Source organism: Panicum virgatum, chromosome 3N, assembly GCF_016808335.1.
Source record: "Panicum virgatum strain AP13 chromosome 3N, P.virgatum_v5, whole genome shotgun sequence".
Classification (NCBI taxonomy): Eukaryota; Viridiplantae; Streptophyta; class Magnoliopsida; order Poales; family Poaceae; genus Panicum; species Panicum virgatum.
Window position 1 is genome coordinate 23067419 of NC_053147.1, and position 18571 is coordinate 23085989.

Here is an 18571-nt window from a genome sequence, read left to right on the forward strand (position 1 = left end):
AACTAAAATACTATGTGCGATCAGTATTATTTTGGCTTGGTAGGATCGTACTATCGTAAGATATTAAGATACATATCGAGATACTGACAACCTTGCAAAAGCATCGCTGTGGCATGCGACCGGATCCATCCAACCATGCGTCGACCAGGGACCATGCGCCGCTCCCTCACCAACCCCACCCCCCCCCCCACCGGTGCGCTGAAGTAGCAGCGCCACCGCCAGTTGGGCACGTCTCGCCGGGCCACATCAATTTGTGTGGATGGGGAGGCAAAGACAGACCTGTGGAACGAAGAATTGAGAGTATCTTTACGAAACGAAGGTTGGATACACGATGGAGGGGGGTAGGGACGAGAACGAGATAAGGAAGAGAGAGATAGAGAGGTGCTCCAGCGCTATTGCCCGCACTTTTGTGAAATCAACCCGTAGCCTGAACTCCTCAGATGTTATGAAAATTACTACGCAATTTGGACCTCTGGTAACTTTTCCTACAACCCCTTGACCTTCGTTGAAATTAATCCGTGCTCCACCCAGTAACCTCTTAGTTAATTTTGCAAAAAAAAGAATTTTACCAAATTCAATCCACGATCCAGCCTTTCTCTCATCCATTTTTACAAAAGCAATCTAAAAGTGTCCTAAAATCTAGACCCACCATATTACATCAATTATTTCATATAAGATGTGTTAAACTTGCAATTCAAACACACAAACGTCTTGAAAATCAAAAAGTGTACAATGTAAAAGTTCTTCAACATTTCAAAACCTACAACTTTGTTACATATAAAATTTTAAAATTCAAAACTCTTTTGTAATTTCTTTGTACAAATGTTTACATTTTAACAAAAGATACACTTGAAAAGAAAATTTGCTCAATAATTCAAAATCTAAAACATTTTTATAGAGAAAAATTCAAATTTAAGGTACTTTTACAGTTTGTTTACAAAAATATTTATATGATCGCATGAGGAAAAAATACGGTACTACAAAATTATCCAATGTATGGTTAGTAGTCTACAAGTTTATGTGCCTTTTAAATTGAATTTTATACAACATATTCTATTCATGCCGATCATCATAAAGGCTATCAAAAAAACTTCTCTATCTATGCTTTTGTTCCTATCAAATACCACTGGTGCATCCACTGGCCAACCGCAGCAACGCTGTGGCGTTTTCTAGTAGCTATCTAAGGTGAAATGAGTGGCAGTTTCAATTCTTTTCAAAGCCCAAGTGATCTTTGAACACTTTGCGTGCATGGGCTCTATATGGCAGCTTGACTGGTGTGGAGACTTTGACGATTGCTTGGGCCGTCAAGTGGCAAGCCCAGAAAAGGGGATCGAACAAAACAGGCAGGCGGCACGGCATCTTCTATTCTTTTTCCTCCGGGCTCCCCTCCCCTCCTGTTCTCTGCTGGCCTTCCTTCCCCAGCCTCTCCGTCCATGTATCCAGTACTACCAGTTTATGAGACAATCTGCATCGGCTGCAAGTTGTCGAGTGATTTTGAGATGGAGGTTCGTAAAACGTGGCCTGTGGCCGGTGAGTGGTCTGTCCTGCACTCGCCAACAATACCGCGCAGGTGCTAAGCAAACTAGGCAGCTTGAGCGTGAGGCTGACTTCCTAAGTCCTAATAACCTGTGTCATCACGTCCAGCCTTTCATACATCTCAGTTCACAAGCTCAGTTAAACCTTACATCCTTGCAATCAGCCTAACAAAAACGCTATCTACTGCTCTCTCGCTTCGTACTCAGATGATGGAACAACAAATACGCCTGCGGCTTCGTGAGCTCATCTCACGGCGGTCAGGCCCAGATGGCTAGCATGGACATCAAGCCGGCCCCGAGCAGCAGCGAGGCGTTCAGCGCGAGCTGCAGCCGCGCCCTGCTCTGCACCCTGGCGCTAATGAACTCCTCGGCGAGGATGTCCACCAGCGCCATGTACACCAGGATCCCGGCCGCCGCGGCCTCGAGGAGCCCCTGCACCACCAGCGCCGTCGGGCTGGTCTCGTCGTACACGGACGATATCGCGATGCCGATGGCCACGCCGGCCGGGGTCGTCACCGAGAAGAAGAGCGCCATCGCTACCACCGATTTGAGGCGAAACTTGGCCTGTGACGGAAAGAAGAAAATCTCTGTCATCCAATCCAACTAGTTGTTAACTTACTCCAGTCAACAAGGAGTGGCATCTACTACATTCAAAATTAAAATAAAAAAAGAAACACGGGTGGAATCTTTACATGGGCTGACTTTTTACTCAGCCTAGGCCCAGAAGTATCCGATAAGCATGTGGCCATTCAAGGCGTTTTTTTTATTTTTATATTTTCAGAAATATATTTTCGGTTTCATAATTTACAGATTTATACACCTACCGCCCGGTTGCGGGGCGGCCGGCCCCCTGCCGCCCTCCTGGCGGGCGATAGGGACTTTAATGTAAATAAAATTTATTTTTAACCGCTTTTTGGCCCCTGGGGGAGGCTGCCGCCCGGCAGCCGGGCGGCAGGTACCCGCCGCCCGGTGGCGGGGCGGCCGGCCCCTCCCGCAGGTTAAACTTTGACCGTCAGTGCGGCATTAGATGCGGTTTTAAATATTTTGGATAGAAATAAAAACCGTTAGTAAAGTAGATGAATATGAAAAGTATAACTTAGCAATTCATACACATACGCAACTGAGAACGAAATAGGTGATGCATGAGAACAAAATAAGTATAACATGACGACATGTCCATAACAAAAATACAGAAACAACTAGAAGCACCTCCTAACCACCCCGGCCATGTCGACCTCTTTTACGCTGTGTGTGGACGTGGTCTGTAGGGTAGGTGTGTCGGTCTGGAGGCCATACGTCTCTACCTGGACGTCCGGTGGCCACAGGTGTCTGGAAGGTAGAATCGGCCTGCTGGTTAGGTGTAGAAAATAACCGACTCCAGTCTTCGAAGCTCGCCTCAAAGGTATCATGTGTGGCCCCTATGCAGTAGCAATTAAGATATCTTAATCATCGTCATATAAGTCATATATTTGAGTACATATTCATCATACGTACCTGTTGGTGGTGGATACGAAGAAGGACCCATATTAGGAAGCTGCTGGTGCTGTAAACCGCCCCCTGCCGGGCGGCAGCCTCCCCAGGGACCAAAATGCGATTAAAAATAAATTTTATTTATATTAAGGTCCCTACCGCCGGCAGAAGGGCGGCAGGGGGCCGGCCGCCCCGCAGCCGGGCGGTAGGTGTATAGATATGTAAATTATGAAACCGAAAATATATTTCTGTAAAAAATGATTTTGAAAAATAAAAAAATAAAAAAACGGGCCATTCAAGCATTACCGGCCCAGTTACTAGTAGTATTCTTGTTTCACAATATTTTTATAAAGTTTGCTCGTCGGGAACGTATCTAGTACAAACTGTAGATTTCATAAAAATCCGTGCAAACCACGGTAAAAAAAGTCGTCTAAATTCACTAAAAAAATCACACATGCAGATGATATGATGATACACAACCTTGTAAAATATTTTGTCCAAACTTGACTTCGTTTGTAAGATATAAAAATAACAAATTTCTAACAAATTGTTAGAAATTTGTTATTTTTATATCTCATAAACGAAGTCGAGTTTGAACAAGATATTTTACAAGATTGTATAGCATTATATCATCTACATGTGTGATTTTTTGGACCAAATATGTTCCCTGTTGTTCGTCAGGGCAAAAGATAGCAAAAATGAAAGAAAAGGCCGCAGATTACGATACGTTAGCGATAGTGATTTTGTGTTTGGCAAGAAAAAAGACGATAGTGATGTTGTGACAAGACACTTTGATGTGGACCTTGGAAGTCCTAAAAGATGAAACACGAGTGCTAAACACGAGTGCTAAGGCCGTGTTTAGTTTCAACGCAAAAAAAATTTCGATGAAATCTTACTAATTTGAAGTACTAAATGAAGTCTATTTATAAAATTTTTTGCACAGATGGATTGTAAATCGCGAGATGAATCTAATGATGCTAATTAATCTATAATTAGCGGATAGTTACTGTAGCATCACTGTTGCAAATCATGAATTAAGTAGTCTCATTAGATTCGTTTCGCGATTTACAGCCCATCCATACAAAAAAATTTTGTAAATAGAATTTATTTAGTACTCCGTACATGCGTCAAAATATTTAATGTGACTTTTTTTTGCGTTTACGGAGTTTATGAATAAAGATCTAAACAGAGGCTAAAGAAGATGCGGCGACGTCTTCCGTACAGGTTTTATAAAGTTTCAAAAGATTGGTAGATTCTGCTGAGTGCTATGCCCCAACGCCCGCAGTAACGTTCGCAATTGATGGCGCGGTTTCACGGACAAGGAGTCTAAGGACGCTAGCTAATTGACTGCTCCTAAACCAGCCCGAATGGGAAGCAACAGCGTCCTCACCTGGACAATGCACCCGCCGAGGCCGATGCCCTCGAAGAGCTGGTGGAACGTCAGCGCCGGGACGAGCGGCCGTACCGTGCTGGGGAAATCCGAGGCGCCCAGCGACATCCCGATGATTAGCGAGTGCACCACCACGCCCAGCTCCAGCACCTGGATGGATGGATCCACGACAGCAGCTCGATCAAATCCGTCGGGAATCATCACCGCGCCGCGCCGCCGCCTCTCTGTTTCTTGGAGACAGCGCGCGCGCAAGGTGTTATCGTACGTACGTACCTGAGAGATGACGCGGTGGCGCACGAGCTCGTCGCCGGCGGCGGCAGGCGCGGGTGCCAGCACGGACATCCCGTGCGCGTGCCCGCGGTGCCCGTCGGCGGCCTCCTCCAGGTCCCTGTCCCCGCAACGCCCGAGCTCCGCCGGGGGCTCGTCGACGACGGCCGCGGCCTTCCTGGCGACCGTGCGGCGGAAGTACCCCGTGGCGACGGTGTCCACGACGAGCGTGGCGATCGCGGCGAGCATGGCGACCATCCCGGCGAACGGGAACCTCCTCCAGGGCCCGGTCGCCGCGAGGCACGGCGAGCCCAGCGCGTCGAAGGCCGCGGGCAGGATGTGGACCAGCCCCGTGGCGAGGATGACGCCGCCCGCGAAGGCCTTGACGGCGCGGAACAGGCCCGTGCCCGGCCGCAGCGCGGGGACCCGGCGGCCCAGCGAGGGCACCGCGGCCCCGGCGGCGCCCCCCGCGAGGATGCAGAAGACGGCCACCACCTTCAGCCGCAGCGCCCGCGCCTTGTCCCGCCCCGCGGCGTCCTCCGAGCAGCCGCACTCCGCCGCGGAGGGAGCCGGCAGCAGGGAGGCCGCCAGTGCCAGGAGGAGGCACCAGGGCGCGGCCGGGAGGCTGGCCCTGGGCGCGGCGCCGGCCATCGTCTAGCTCGGTCGGCACAGTGCCGCGGGCGCGGCCGGCACTGATGTGGCGCGTAAGTATGCGTTACCGATGGGTTTTCCTCGCAGCATTTTTGTACCCGGCGGGCCGTGACGACCCGCCATCTCATTTCCCGGGGGTTACGAGACGCGACGGGCTCACCATGGGTACGCGGCGACGGCGACATTGATCGTGCTAGCTGTCGTTTTTGCTGCACACGCCTCGCCCGCGCGCGCGGGGCCGAATTGATGGGTGTGGTGAAAGCAGCGGGGCAACGAAGTGGAGTGGACGCTGCCACACGACGACGTGTTTTCCGTTGACCGTGCCGAGCATATGGCCTGCTGGTCCCGGGCGACGAAGTAGTAGAGTGCGTGGCAGCAGCTCGGCGAGGCGTTTCCGACGGTTTGGCCAGTGGTCCTAACTCCTAACGCACTTGCGTGCATGACAGTAACGTACTAGTCTGAATGTCTGATTACTAGCGATCAGCTAGATTGTTTACTTCTCTCGGAGGCCGGCGAGCGGCGAGCGATCGTTCCACGCTGCCGATCCAATGAATGATCCAGCAGCTCAGATGGTGCGAGTTGGCACGACACACTAATCGTGCAGGACCCGGGGGTACTACAGCATAGCGGAATTAGCGGGTCTGGTGGCATGTAAACTCGATGTCCCCAACGGTCAACCAAACCAATAAACTAGTCTTGGGCAAGGAGAGTAGTACAGCCACTGCACCTCGGCGACGAAGAAGTCTTGGGATCAAGGAACAGATCGAAGACTTTTGGCATGTCGCCACCATGTCGACATCCTGTGTCATCTGCATGAGGTCGGTGGACCTGCTCTTGTATGCTGTGATCTGCACGGCCACGCCATGTTCCAAGTCTTGCAGATGGGTATCTGGCTATCTGCTACGCACACGTATCTAGAGTGGGCGAGTGGCGGCTTTGCCATAGTCAACTTGCACTGGCCATTTCCTTTTTTTTTTCCTTTCTCCTCCTATCCGTGTACTATCGCGAGAGAAGTAGCAGGTGCGCTTTCACGATTGGTACGAATGGAAAGCCCACCAGCTTTTTGCTTGAAGTGGCTTTGATGCAGCTGCTCGCCTTTACCTTCCTCCTTTTGGAATCCTCAACGTACATTCACAAAATCCGGTTCATAATTTTGCCATTTAGCGGCGTAATCGGCGCTTTCATCACATGAGTTTTATTTGGTATTTGGTATATGTACTTCTTTTTACAGACACAAATAATAAACTGTCAGGTGATGATGATCGCATAGTAACAAGATCAAACGGGAGGTGAAAAATCCAAAAAGGAAAAAAAAACAGAATTGGATCAGTACTGTACACATGCATGAGTATTATTCACGCCCATATAGCAAGCATGGACATGAGCGCCGTCCCGACCAGCAGCGACACGTTGACGATGACCTGCAGCCTCCCGTTGTTCTGCACCCTAGAGTTCATGAAGTCTTCGGCGAGAAGGTCGACGAGGGCCATGTAGTTTAGGATGCCAGCCGCCGCGGCATTGAGGACCCCTTCGATGATGAGGGCCCTGGGGCTGTGCTCGTCGTAGGCGGAGGAGATCCCGATGCCGATCACCACGCCGACAGGTGTGGTGAGTGAGAAGAAGAGGGCCATTGTCAGCACCGACTTTAGACGGAACTTGGCCTGTGTTCAAACCAAGAAATTCCACATCACCCCAATGATCATATATTCATATTGATATACTTTTGATTAGCTAAACCCTAATCTGGAAATATTGAGCACACAAAGGCGGCGACCAAGGTGCTCTACGAAGGTAATGGATGAATAGGAGTAGTGTTGTAGGGTGGTGGTACGGGGGCGAAGTATGAGGACATAGAGAAAGAAATCATCAGTGTCCTATCATAAACCCTTTTTTGAAACTCTTTTTTTAAAAAAAAATCGAGGTTTTATCCCATTTCCATTTCACAACGGAAATACAAGAACTCCTTTTCGAAACTAATTAAGCTGTTGATCTAATATTCCTTGATTGTATTGAGCACCTAGTTAAACCGGAGTACTATTTACAGCGTCTCAGGTGCCGCTGTTGTAAACTTTGGTAGTTCAAATGTAGCAGACTGCAGAGTGCAGACAGTAATAAATCGAAGTGTATACCTGCACAATGCATCCTCCAAGCCCTATTCCTTCGAAGAACTGATGAAACGTCAGCGCTGCTACAAGCGGTCTGATCGTGCTGGGACTCTCAGATGCGCCCACAGACATCCCAATGATCACCGAGTGCACTATGATCCCCAGCTCGAGAACCTTGAGGGCATCATGCAATACAAGGCAAGACCATAGTACATGAATTCCTATGAATTATACGTTCATTCGATTCACGGGCAGGGATGATGGATCGATCAGAACCTGCGCGATGACGCGGTGGCGGATGAGCTGCGTGCCGCCGTCGGCGGCGTCGTTGGAGGTCGACACCATCATGGCCGCGACACCGTGCGCGTGGCCGTGCCCGTGGCCACCGTGCGGCGCATGATCTGAGGTCTCGACGTCCCCGACGGCCGCGACGGGCTTGGCGCTGTGCGCGCGCTGGAAGTAGCCCGTGGCGATCGTGTCGACGACGAGCGTGGCGATGGAGGCGAGCATGGTGATGAGGCCCGTGAACGGGAACTTCTGCCACGGCCCGTCGACGAGGCACGGCGAGCCGAGCTTGTCGAAGGCGTCCGGGAGGATGTGCACGAACGCCGTGGCGAGGATGACCCCCGCCGCGAAGGCCTTGACGGCGACGAAGAGGTCGGTGTCCGGGTGGAGCGCCGGGAACCTCCGGCCGAGAGAGGGGATGGCGCAGCCCGCGGAGCTCGCGACGAGGATGCAGAAGATGGCGACGATCTTGAGCGTGAGCGCCCTTCCCTTGTCGTTGCCTTCGTCGGTGGAGGCCTCGCATCCGCAGTCGGCGACCGCGAGAAGCGGGAGAGAGGCGACGACGAGGAGGCAGAAGGCAGCAAGCTTCATACCGGCAGCCATGTTGAGTTGAGCTAGGAATAACGGTGACGAGCAGTACGGCCGTATGCGGGTATATATGAAGAAGCTTTCATCGTTGGAACTTGATCGTGGATATACTAAGAAAATGAACTGAAATGAAGGTTAACATATATAATAATCATGTGGAAAATTGCTGGACAACTAGTAACACGGCAGTGATTCATTAGGTCCTGTCACCATGGCAAAACTTTTTATTAGCAAATTTATTAGGTCATGGACTAGCTCGTTGGGTCGCTACTCGCTACAATCTGAACACACATTGGCTATTTGAAGCGCGAGCTGCATGCGTGCACTACATCTTTTGCTTGATACTACAGTAGTTTTCACACACTTGGTCCTTGTCAATCATCTTCTCCAAGATCCCCGAGGCGCCAGTCACCAATCACCATGCTCTCTGGCATCGATGATCGCGATCCCCCTCTTTTCCTGTAACGAATCCGCTTTGGGTACTGAAACACGCCGGTCACGTGTAGATCAGAGACCAACGCAGTCAGAACTCAGATAAGCGTGTTCAAAGATTACGGACCCTGCAACCATCTCGTATGACACTCCTCTTTCAGCACTGTCACTCCAGAGCGCTCTCTGCTGCTCTGCATGCGGCTTCTCCATCCATGGAGTCAACGCCTACCGGCTACCGCCGGCCGCCACCAACCATCCGGCCCGCCCCCAGTTCATGATTCGGTGTCTGATTGGTGCCCCATCATGTACGCCTCCCTGAGATGAAGACGGCGCTTAAAATGTTTCGGGGTCAAACGATCGAGCACACAGAAATACTGTATAATCCTGGTCGAGATGCATGTCAGAATGTCGACACAATTTGGGCAGCACGCGACATGGTAGCCGTGATTCAGCAGCTAACCTCGTCTTAGTTTTCTTATTGGGTTCACATGGGACGTGTCTGGAATCCTGTGAGATCAAGGGTTGGTCCGTCCGTCGGTCTGTTCGCTGCACGGTAAATGGTACATCTTCCTTTTATTACTTATTACCTGATGGTGATGTTCAGGATGCAGTCTCCAACCCATGTATTTGATAGTTATTTTTTCTTTTTTTTTCGTTGAAATTTATAGAAAATACAGTCATTTGAAAGTATGGTTATGGACTTATTATGGCCAAGCTAAGGTATATCATTTTTTTGCGGGTAAATGTATATCTTTGCTATGCCGTAAAAACCTTAAAATTTCTGTGTATATGTATTGCTTGTCTAGAGTTGACCAGTTACATACTTGAGCGTCATTTAAAAATAATAGTTCACCGTACGTACGTATCCTTATGTATATTAGTACATGGGCTTAAAATCGTAGGTCCATTTTATTATATTTTGTCTAAAGTCAAACTTTCATCGGTTTTGATCAAACGTGTATAAAAGATATATAACATCTTACAATAGCAAGACATATTTAATGGTGGGTTTTAATTTGATTTGGTGTTGGTATTTTTTCTACAGAGACGATCAAACTTAGAGAATTTTTTTTACTTATGAAAATAAACCGCCCATTCTCCAGGCCGTAAAGCTGCCAACGCCCGCCATACCCCAGCGCCAAGGTAAGATGGACACATTTAAATTTAAAGGTATTCAATTGAATATTTTTTTATAAAACCTTATACTTTCTTGCTCTCAAATTATTAGTCGATTTGGTTTTTTTAGGTGCATAGTAAAATTAATATATCTAGAAAAATTGAAACGACTAATGATTTGGGACGGAGGGAGTATATACATACACAAAGTGTATCCATGTATATAAAAAATATCGCAACATAACATACTCCTAATCAATCCTCTGACCTAAAAACAATACCAGTCCCCCTTCCCTTCCCATCCGACAGCGCGCACACACAGCTCATTAGAACTCCCAACCCTTAGGATGGTTTCTATAGCATTAATATAGTGTCACATAGGACTTTCAGTTTACATGGCACCATAATGAAAAGAGAAAGATAGTGAAAAGTGGAAGAAACTGGGTCTCGTGTATGAGAACCTATACGCTAGACATTGTTAAGTTGTTCATTGGAAATGAGGTGGTGTCTTCATAATGTGAAAAAATCGTGTATTTACAACTACAATGGAATAATATACAAAGTCAACACCAATGATTAAATTAAATTTATGGCTACACAAACTGTTGAAGATAGTTGCTCCCGGTCCGGTATTGGCAAGTACTTTAAGCCCAGAACCAACCCAGGAGATAAGCCTACAATAAAGAGTGTGCTTCAAGGAGAAGAAGTGAACTTGAAGACTGATTTGTGTGTGACAAAATGGTTTATTGATGCATCTATTCCATTTAATGCAAATAACTCAATGTTTTATCAGCCAATGCTTGATGTTGTGTGTGCATATGGTTCTGGATACAAGGGGCCAAGTTTCAATCAGTTGCGTGGTCCATTACTTGCAAAATGTGTTCAGGAAACTAGGAACTTTGTTGATGGATTCCGCAAAACTTGGAGGGAAACTTGTTGCACTGTTATGGCTGGTGGATGGACTGATAGGAAGAGAAGGACACTCATCAACTTCTTGGTCTACTGTCCCAAAGGTATTGTCTTTCTCAAGTCAGTTGATGCCATAGAAGCTTCCAAAACTGCAGATTACTTGTTCAGATTATTTAAAGATGTAGTCAACTTCGTTGGTCCTGAACATGTTGTTCATTTTGTCACTGACAATGCCTCAAACATGGTTGCTATCCATCAATTTATTGGACCCCTTGTGCTGCCCATTGTTTGAATTTAATATTGTCCGACTTTGGCAAGGAAAATTAAGTGAAGACTATTGTTGCTCATGCATCATCTATTACAAAATATATCTACAATCATTGCTATCCATTATATCTGATGAGGAAGTTCACTAAAGGTCATGAGATTCTTCGTCCAGCACAAACTCGCTTTGTGTCGCTACGGGAAATGGGCGACTACCAAACTACTCGATTGCTTGTTTGTTGTGCGCTTGATCGGATATGATCTAGCACGCAAAGACTCGAGGATTTAGACTGGTTCGGGTAGAAAGTGCCCTACGTCCAGTATGGGGGGCGGTGTTCTTGCTCTATTGCTCTCGAGCCTGGGTGCTCAAAGTTCTGAGGGGAGCTTACAAACAGTATCCAGCAGTGTCGAACCTCTAGGAGTCCAACCCTGGGGGGGGGGGCTCTCCCTTTTATAGTTCAAGGTGGGGCCCCCATTTACATATATCTAGCGCTGTGTCTTGGCTCCGTCTGGGAGTCCTTTGTCCTTGTCAGTCATCGGGGCCCACTTGGTCAGTCGGGAGTGGGATGGCTTGAGTCTGGTTGGTTTTTTTGGGCAACGGGTTGTTTAACTGCTGTCCCATCCCGGGCCAGTCGGGATAGCCTGGTCACTCGGATGGTCGCTCAGGGATCATCTCCGGTCTTATCTGCCTGTGCCTACGCTACTTATCTGCAGGGCTACCTCACGTCCTCCTCGCGTAGCCCCTGCCTGTAGGACAGCACGCCCGGTGAGGGGTGTCTTACCGAGGCTAGGCAGGGCCGTCCAGTCACGCTCGCTGGCGTAATGGAGTGGTGTGCAGGGACGACCATCATTATAGCGCGGGAGGCGACGACCGTTGACGCCCTCTCCCGTTGCATCACGGGGCCCGCTAGGGAGGTGCTGTCCCTCTGTCAGGGAGCCCTGTAGCCCACGTTCACGCCGCGCGATAAGGGGAGTCGGCGTCGTGGAGCCTGCACGGGGACCTGGCTTGTCCGGCACGTCCGTCCTACAGGGCGGCAATCTTGGAGCACCCGGCCCGGGTCATCTGGTACGGCTCTGACCCGGGGCGCTAGGTCGGGGAGCCTCCACGTGTTCCGGGCGGTCGGGCTCCCGGCCGCGCTGGCTTATGAAGGAAGGCGGCTGCCCACACCGGTTGGTGGGCCATGCCGCGTCCAGCCCAGGAGACTCATTGGACTATCCTTATGTGAGTTGGGCCCGTTAGGAGTCCCGGACTCCCCCGTCAGAGGCCCCCGAGTGGCTTTGCGATTTTAATAATCGCGAAGCCGCTGGACTCGGTTTGATGACCCTTGACCGGGGCGTCCCATCCGCCTGCTCGCGTTCTCAGCTTTCGGCGAACGCCAGCGCCGGCGTGACGAGGGTGTACCAGTTTTAATTGCCGGCTGGGGAGCTAGTACTGCGGAATCTCGAGACCTGCCGGCGTGTCTCATCATCACGCCGCGGACGCTTTGACTTCTCTCCTGCTCGGGGCCGCTTCCCATTGGTTGGTCGTATGGCGACCGTGTCACGAGTGGGGTGGTGACTGCTCAGTGCGCTGGGCCTGGCCCGTTGGCATTGAAGAGGGGGACACAGCTAGGTGAGGACTTTTGGTGCGTCCCATTTGACCGGTCCGTTGGGCACCGTGGCCGTTCGTGTCCACGTTTGCCTATAATCGCCCTCCAGATGAGAGCGGGCATATCCTATGTATCTGGTGCTAGAAGAATGCTTGCGAGCGGCGGAGGATCTTCCTCAGGCACGAGCCTAATATCGTGCTCCGTCCGCGAGTCGCGTGCCGGCGCCCAGAACTTGGGGACTGCCTTCCGGGATCAGGCAAGCCAGGCCACTGGTTCCCTTTCCAAGGGGCGTGATTGGCGGCCATCCCTCTCTCGTAGCTCCCTTGGTATTCCTTTGGCACTGGTCCCATGATGGACTCGGCATGGAAGCAGAAGGGAGCCTTCCCGGGGTGCTCGGGCTCGCGTCGGCTGGAGGTCCCTCGATGAAACGGACGCCGGGGGGAGGGGTTGGCGAGGATGCCGAAGGAGTACTCGTGGGGTTCCTTGAGCATGTCCTCTACCTCTGCCCACGGTGTCTGTTGCCTTTGTCTTCCGCAGCTGAGGGGAGAGGTCGTAGCTAGAGAGTGCGTTCTCGAGGGCGCCTTCTGTGTTGCCCCTCCAAGGGATTTAATGGATTTGATCCATTGTACCTGCCGTTTCCCTGAGTCGGGGTTGGCTAGTCTTTGTTTGTTGTAATGGCTTCTGGCCGATTGCTTTAATGAAATTAATCGGAAGCAAACTTATCCTGTGTGATTCGAATCATCGTTGTCGTTCCCATACATCGATCGATCAATGTGCTTTGTTTTGAGCGAGAGCCATTCTTGTTGTGGGTGATGGGCCATAGGAGACCGTTATTCCTGCGATTATCCCGTCATCGGCTCCAAACTTCACAGACCTGTGGGGTCGGTCGGCGTTCGAGGGTAGGTCGGGAATGTCCGGGCCTTGGTGTTGCGCAATGGATGGTCGGCTCATCGGGCCCGGCCCGCTTTCCGTCCGACGGGGGCATGCGCCAGACGCACTCGATGTCGTGCCGCTGCGGGTTTCTCGCCGATCGGTGGGGCCCATCAGGCTAAACCCTTTGGCCCTTTAATACGAGGAGTGGAGGGTTTACCTCCTCTCTTGCCTAGCTCTTGCCTTCTTTCTCCGCCGCCTCTAGTGCCTACTCTCCTCCTTGCTCTCACTTATCGCTGCTCTCGGCTCCTCTCCCTCCTCAAGCGTCCGTCTCGTTGGAGCCGAGGCATGGTGATGTCGCTGTGGAGGCCGTCCTCCTTGACCGAGGCCCAACTCGAGAAGTTGGCTGTGGAAGGGTCGATTCCCCCGAGGGGCGTGGCTCACTGGAGGGCACCGCCGCCCGAAGAGGTTAGTCCCCACCCGCGCCTTGATGAGGTGGTCTCCTTCCGCATCTTCTATGCGCGGGGTCTCGGGCATCCTGCCCACCCCTTCTTGCTAGGCTTGCTGGAGGAGTGGAAAATTGGGTTGCATCACCTCAACACCACCAGAATGTTGCACATCGCGGGTTTCATGATGGTGTGCGAGGCGTTCCTCGGGATAGATCCGCATGTGGATCTATTCCGGGAGGTGTTCGTCGGTCGCTCGGTCACACTGAGGCGGGAGGCCGGCGTGTCGCGTTCAGAGGCGACAATCGCGCCCGTTGGCGGTTTCGGCCTGCAGCGGTATTCACTAGGAACGCCCCGGAGAAGCGGGACAGTTGGACCTGGGGGCCTCCCGGAGGAGGAAGAATTGCGTGGAAGCGATTGAGGAGGTGCTGAAGGGCCTAGTGGCGTGCGGCCTAGACGCGCCCGTGTTTTTGCCACCATCTTCCTTCGCAGAGTGCGCGTTCTTTCCGCGTTGTGGGGGAAGATGTGGGATTATGAGCGCGATGAGCCACAAGAGGAGCTGCAGGACCCCGACAGCTCAGGGCTGTGGAGGTGGCTCGAAGGCATGATTGCGGGGGAGACCCGCCGCTCCATCGGCGGGCCGTCTCCTTTTTGGTCGGGGTCTCCTCCCAACCTGGTATTTTTCCGTCCCTGTCTGTCTTACCCTCATTTATGGTCGCAGGGTCTTGGCAAGCCCAAGTCTCTTCCTCACCGCAGCAAAGGGCCGGAAGGGGTTGCTCGTCAAGCCGAACAACAGAGGAGGGCCACGGAAAGGAAGAAAAGGAGAGCGCTCCGTGCCCGGGAGCATGAAAGCCGTCAGAAGGAGGTCGCCAAGCTTATCCTTGAGGGGATGGACCCCGCGGAGGCTCAGGATTTGGTTGACGCTCGGCCCCTGGAATATCCGGAGTCCGGATCCGATGGGAAGGAAGAGGAGAAGGTGCCGGAGCAGCTTGGGGGCAAAGATTCCGGCTTTGACGCGTCCCCATGTGAGACGAGCGGATCCGGGGCCCTCAAACGCGCCCGCGACGACGTGGATCCTGAGCTGGTGAAACGGATTCGGGGCGAGGGCCCGGGCACGCCGGAGGTCATTGGTGGCGATTGCGTCCTCCCGTCAGACCGTGGGGGAGCTAACGGGCCGCCGTCGCCCATTGCGACGGCTGTCGCAACACGCTTGCCTCCCACATCGTCAGCCGAAACCATCCCGACGAGAGCTGCGGCGAGAACATGAGTGCTACGTCTGCTCTGGTGTTCTGAAGAGGCAGCTTTTTGGTGACACACTTTTTCGTCCTTGTAATGCAGGGTCTCGACTGGATTCCAGCCATTAGCTGGGTCGGTGGAATGGGTTGAACATCCTTCGCTGGCGGTTCTGCTCGCCAGTCGTCGGGAGGGAAGTGCACCCTCGGGGGCATCCTCATCACGGATGGTAATAGTGGCGATACCAGGCCCTGTTTTTTCGCCGGCCGGCGTGGCGACGGCGTTCGTGCCGTTTTCTGTGAGCCGTGGGGGTGTTCCTGCCGAGAGCCCTCTCCTCTTGCCGCCTGTGGGGGAGATCGCTATGTTGGCAGAGCCACCATTGATGGATGGCTCCATGGTTCCCTACTGTCCGCCGCATGGGCTGCTAGAGTGGCCGTCACGTGACGATGCCGGTGACACGCGGTTCGTGCTGGATGATTCTCGGGAGGACAAGCTCTGGCGACACGTGGGACGACAAGGCCTCGAAACTCAGGAGGTGCTTGCCTCCGCCAAGGGCCGCATTGCTCTGCTGCTGGAAGAGGTGGAACGAGCTGAGAAGCTTATTACCTCTGGCCTGCCTCCTGCCGTTGGGGTAAGACCTTTTTCGTCGGGCCTGCTCTACCTGCCTGTAGGCGTTCTCTTGTGACCTCCTTTCGTCTTCTTGGTGCTAGAGAAGATCTCCAAAAGGAAATCGTCCTTCTTGCGAGAGGAGCATGGTCGCGAGGTGATGGGCAAGGCGGCACGCCAAGACCTTGCGGAGCGGTTGCGCTCTGTAGAGGCCGCGCGTGCCTCGAACGCTCAGGAGTATCACCGTAACCTCGCGGCTGCAGAGACCCGGCTGGAGGAAGAGCGGGCCAGTCGTGCCAGCGCGGAGGCTGACCTGGCGAACCAAGAAATGGGTCGCCAAGCAATGGAGGGAGCATTGGATGGTAATTTTTCTCGCACTCCTTTCCTTTGATCTAATTTGCAACGTAACCTCACAGTGTTGTGATATCCCATTCAGAGATGACTACTCAAAACCAGGCTTTACGCCGTGAGTTTGATCGATTGCGAACGTCAGCACGAGAGGTTTGCTCCTGTGTCCTTGGCTCCCCACTGTCGAGCCCTCTGCAGGATGATCTACGGAAAGTCCCCAAGGAGCTGGCCGCGTTAACGGCCATAGCGACTTACCACGGGGCTTCGACAGCACTGAGCGCCGTGGTGCTGCGGCATCCGGAGCTGGATCTGGATCTGGCGGGTCTTGATGGCGATCTCTCTACTGGGCGACCGTACGACGACGCGCTTGTGGTAGCCAGGAAGCTAGAGCCCATCGCCGGTAAGATTGAGCAGGGTCTGACCTTCGCAGTGGTAAGGGACATCCAGCGTGCAGAGCAGGAATTAGATGTGAGCGGTGGGAGCGCCGGAGCCATGGCGGACGCATCGTCGACTGGTGGATATGCTGCTCCTTCCTCTTGTGTGGATCCGCCATTGAAAAGATAAATGAATTGTATTAGTTTTCGCTTTATGTAAAATTGCTGATGAGGGAAAGAACATCTTGCGCTTCGTGTGCGAAGTAAATTTTTGTTTTTCTAAAAGGAGTTCTACCGTTCGCTTTTCCGCATGCTCGTGAATGTTTTTGCCCTCTGCATTCCCTTCTTTCGGAACTGCGTGTTGATCGTAGGCTACGACGTGTAGCCGGGAGCTAGCCCAGAGGCATCAATCGCCAGTCACCGTAGACCGTTACATGGATCCAATTGATCGGGTAGTTCGGGAAAAGCGTTTGAGTAGGATGGAGAAAGTGCGAGCTAATAGAAAGAGTCGTGTGTTGTGTGACGAGAGAAAACGGTGTGCGTGTGCTGCACGGTCCGTCCCTATGAGGCCCCCGAGCGCCTTGGCCTGAGAGTGCTCTGGTCAAGGGGCTATAGAGGCAAAAAAGCAACAGAAATTGGGATGGTCGAAGACCATGGTCTGGCCCCCGAGTGTGCTGAGCCAAATGCCATTGGGTCAGGGTGCTGGAAAATAGAGAGCTTGTGTGCTGCGAAAAGATAAAATACAGGTATCAGGCTCCCGAGTGTTTCCGAGCTGGGAGTGGCCGGTTCGGGGCGCCGGGAGAGTCTACTGTGCTGTGCGGGGAGAAGAAAAAATCGACAGGTGTCGGGCCCCTGAGTGCTCTAAGCCGGAAGTGGCCGGGTCGGGGCACTGGACTGAGCCGCTGGTGCTCTTATCGGAAAAAATGCCGTAACTGTTCTATGTTCCAAGAATTGGTAAGTGTGTTACCGTCGGAGTCTTTTAGCTTGTAAGTGCCTGGCCGTATGACCTCTGCGATGTTGTAGGGTCCTTCCCATAGCGGCGAGAGCTTGTGCTTGTCCTTCATCGACATGACTCGTCGCAAGACCAAATCTCTGACCTGCAGCGTCCTCTCCCGTATACGCCTCTCGTGGTACCTGCGCAAAGTTTGTTGGTAACAGGCCGATCGGTGTAACATTGCTAACCTTGCTTCCTTTAAGATTTCCTTAGCGTCCCTCTGGGCTTCAGCTGCCGTTTCTGGGTCAAACGCTTTGACTCTCGGGGCACCGTTGTCCAGGTCAAAAGGGAGCACGGCCTCAGAACCGTATGTTAGGAAGAAAGGTGTTAACCCCGTTGACCGGTTAGGTGTGGTTCGCAAGCTCTAGAGCACCGCCGACAGCTCTTCCACCCAACGACCCGCGAATTTTTTGAGCATGTCAAAAATTCACAATTTGAGCCCTTGGAGGATTAAGTCGTTAGCTCTCTCAACTTGGCCGTTTGTGCATGGGTGTCCGACCGATGCCCAGTCGATCCGATCCCATACCCTTCCGGAAATTCTTGGAAGTAGTGGCCCGTAAAGTTAGTTCCGTTGTCGGTGATGATGGAATTGGGCACGCTGAACCTATAGATGATGTCCAGGAAGAACTTGGTGGATTCACTTGGTTTATCCACTTGGTGTCTAGAAAGAACTTCCGCGAGTTTCGATTGTGGTGATCAGCTTTGCCTCTATCCACTTGGTGAACTTGTCGATTGCGATAAGTAGGTGGGTGAACCCCCCTGGTGCCTTCCGCAATGGCCCGACCATATCCAAACCCCACATGTCAAATGGCCATGTTATGGGAATGGTCTGAAGGGCTTGGGCTAGCAAGTGGGTTTGTTTTGCGTAAAACTGGCAGCCTTTGCATGCGCGGACGATTTCCTCCGCGTTGCGCAGTGCCGTTGGCCAGTAGAATCCTTGTCGAAAAGCTTTTCCAACCAGGGAGCGTGGTGCAGCATGGCGTCCACAGATCCCGGCGTGTATCTCAAGAAGAAGTTCCTTGCCCTGGACAATGGGGATGCACTTCATGAGAATGCCAGTTTCAGAGGGGCTGCGTTTGTAGTTGGCTCGTCGGGCGAT

General features: G+C 52.0%; 2 protein-coding genes across 3 annotated transcripts; both read right to left on the reverse strand.

The window, feature by feature from the left end:
- Positions 1-1629: 1629 nt before the first annotated feature.
- LOC120665179 (zinc transporter 5-like) lies at positions 1630-5463 on the reverse strand. 2 transcript variants are annotated; one of them, XM_039944641.1, is made up of 3 exons: positions 4669-5463; positions 4396-4545; positions 1630-2099 (listed from the first exon to the last, which is right to left on the reverse strand). In XM_039944641.1, the coding sequence occupies exons 1-3, from the start codon at positions 5311-5313 to the stop codon at positions 1794-1796; spliced, it is 1101 nt and encodes a 366-aa protein (XP_039800575.1). In that variant the 5' UTR covers positions 5314-5463; the 3' UTR covers positions 1630-1793. The 2 variants fall into 2 exon arrangements, with proteins under 2 accessions (XP_039800575.1, XP_039800576.1); XM_039944642.1 differs by lacking the exon at positions 1630-2099 and adding an exon at positions 2518-2953 and having other exon boundaries at positions 4669-5460.
- A 1089-nt stretch (positions 5464-6552) lies between these two features.
- Positions 6553-8400, reverse strand: LOC120667437 (zinc transporter 9-like). The gene is made up of 3 exons (XM_039947509.1): positions 7695-8400; positions 7443-7592; positions 6553-6974 (listed from the first exon to the last, which is right to left on the reverse strand). The coding sequence occupies exons 1-3, from the start codon at positions 8304-8306 to the stop codon at positions 6669-6671; spliced, it is 1068 nt and encodes a 355-aa protein (XP_039803443.1). The 5' UTR covers positions 8307-8400; the 3' UTR covers positions 6553-6668.
- Positions 8401-18571: the final 10171 nt, after the last annotated feature.

Bases quoted from the DNA above. Each gene is read 5' to 3' on its own strand.
- LOC120665179 (XM_039944641.1), bottom strand. From the start codon at position 5,313: ATGGCCGGCGCCGCGCCCAGGGCCAGCCTCCCGGCCGCGCCCTGGTGC. The intron at 4,546-4,668 runs GTACGTACGTAC...CCATCCATCCAG, and splicing joins GCCACCGCGTCATCTCTCAG to GTGCTGGAGCTGGGCGTGGT. The intron at 2,100-4,395 runs GTGAGGACGCTG...TTTCCGTCACAG, and splicing joins TCGGCGGGTGCATTGTCCAG to GCCAAGTTTCGCCTCAAATC.
- LOC120667437 (XM_039947509.1), bottom strand. From the start codon at position 8,306: ATGGCTGCCGGTATGAAGCTTGCTGCCTTCTGCCTCCTCGTCGTCGCC. The intron at 7,593-7,694 runs GTTCTGATCGAT...GATGCCCTCAAG, and splicing joins GCCACCGCGTCATCGCGCAG to GTTCTCGAGCTGGGGATCAT. The intron at 6,975-7,442 runs GTATACACTTCG...GTTTGAACACAG, and splicing joins TTGGAGGATGCATTGTGCAG to GCCAAGTTCCGTCTAAAGTC.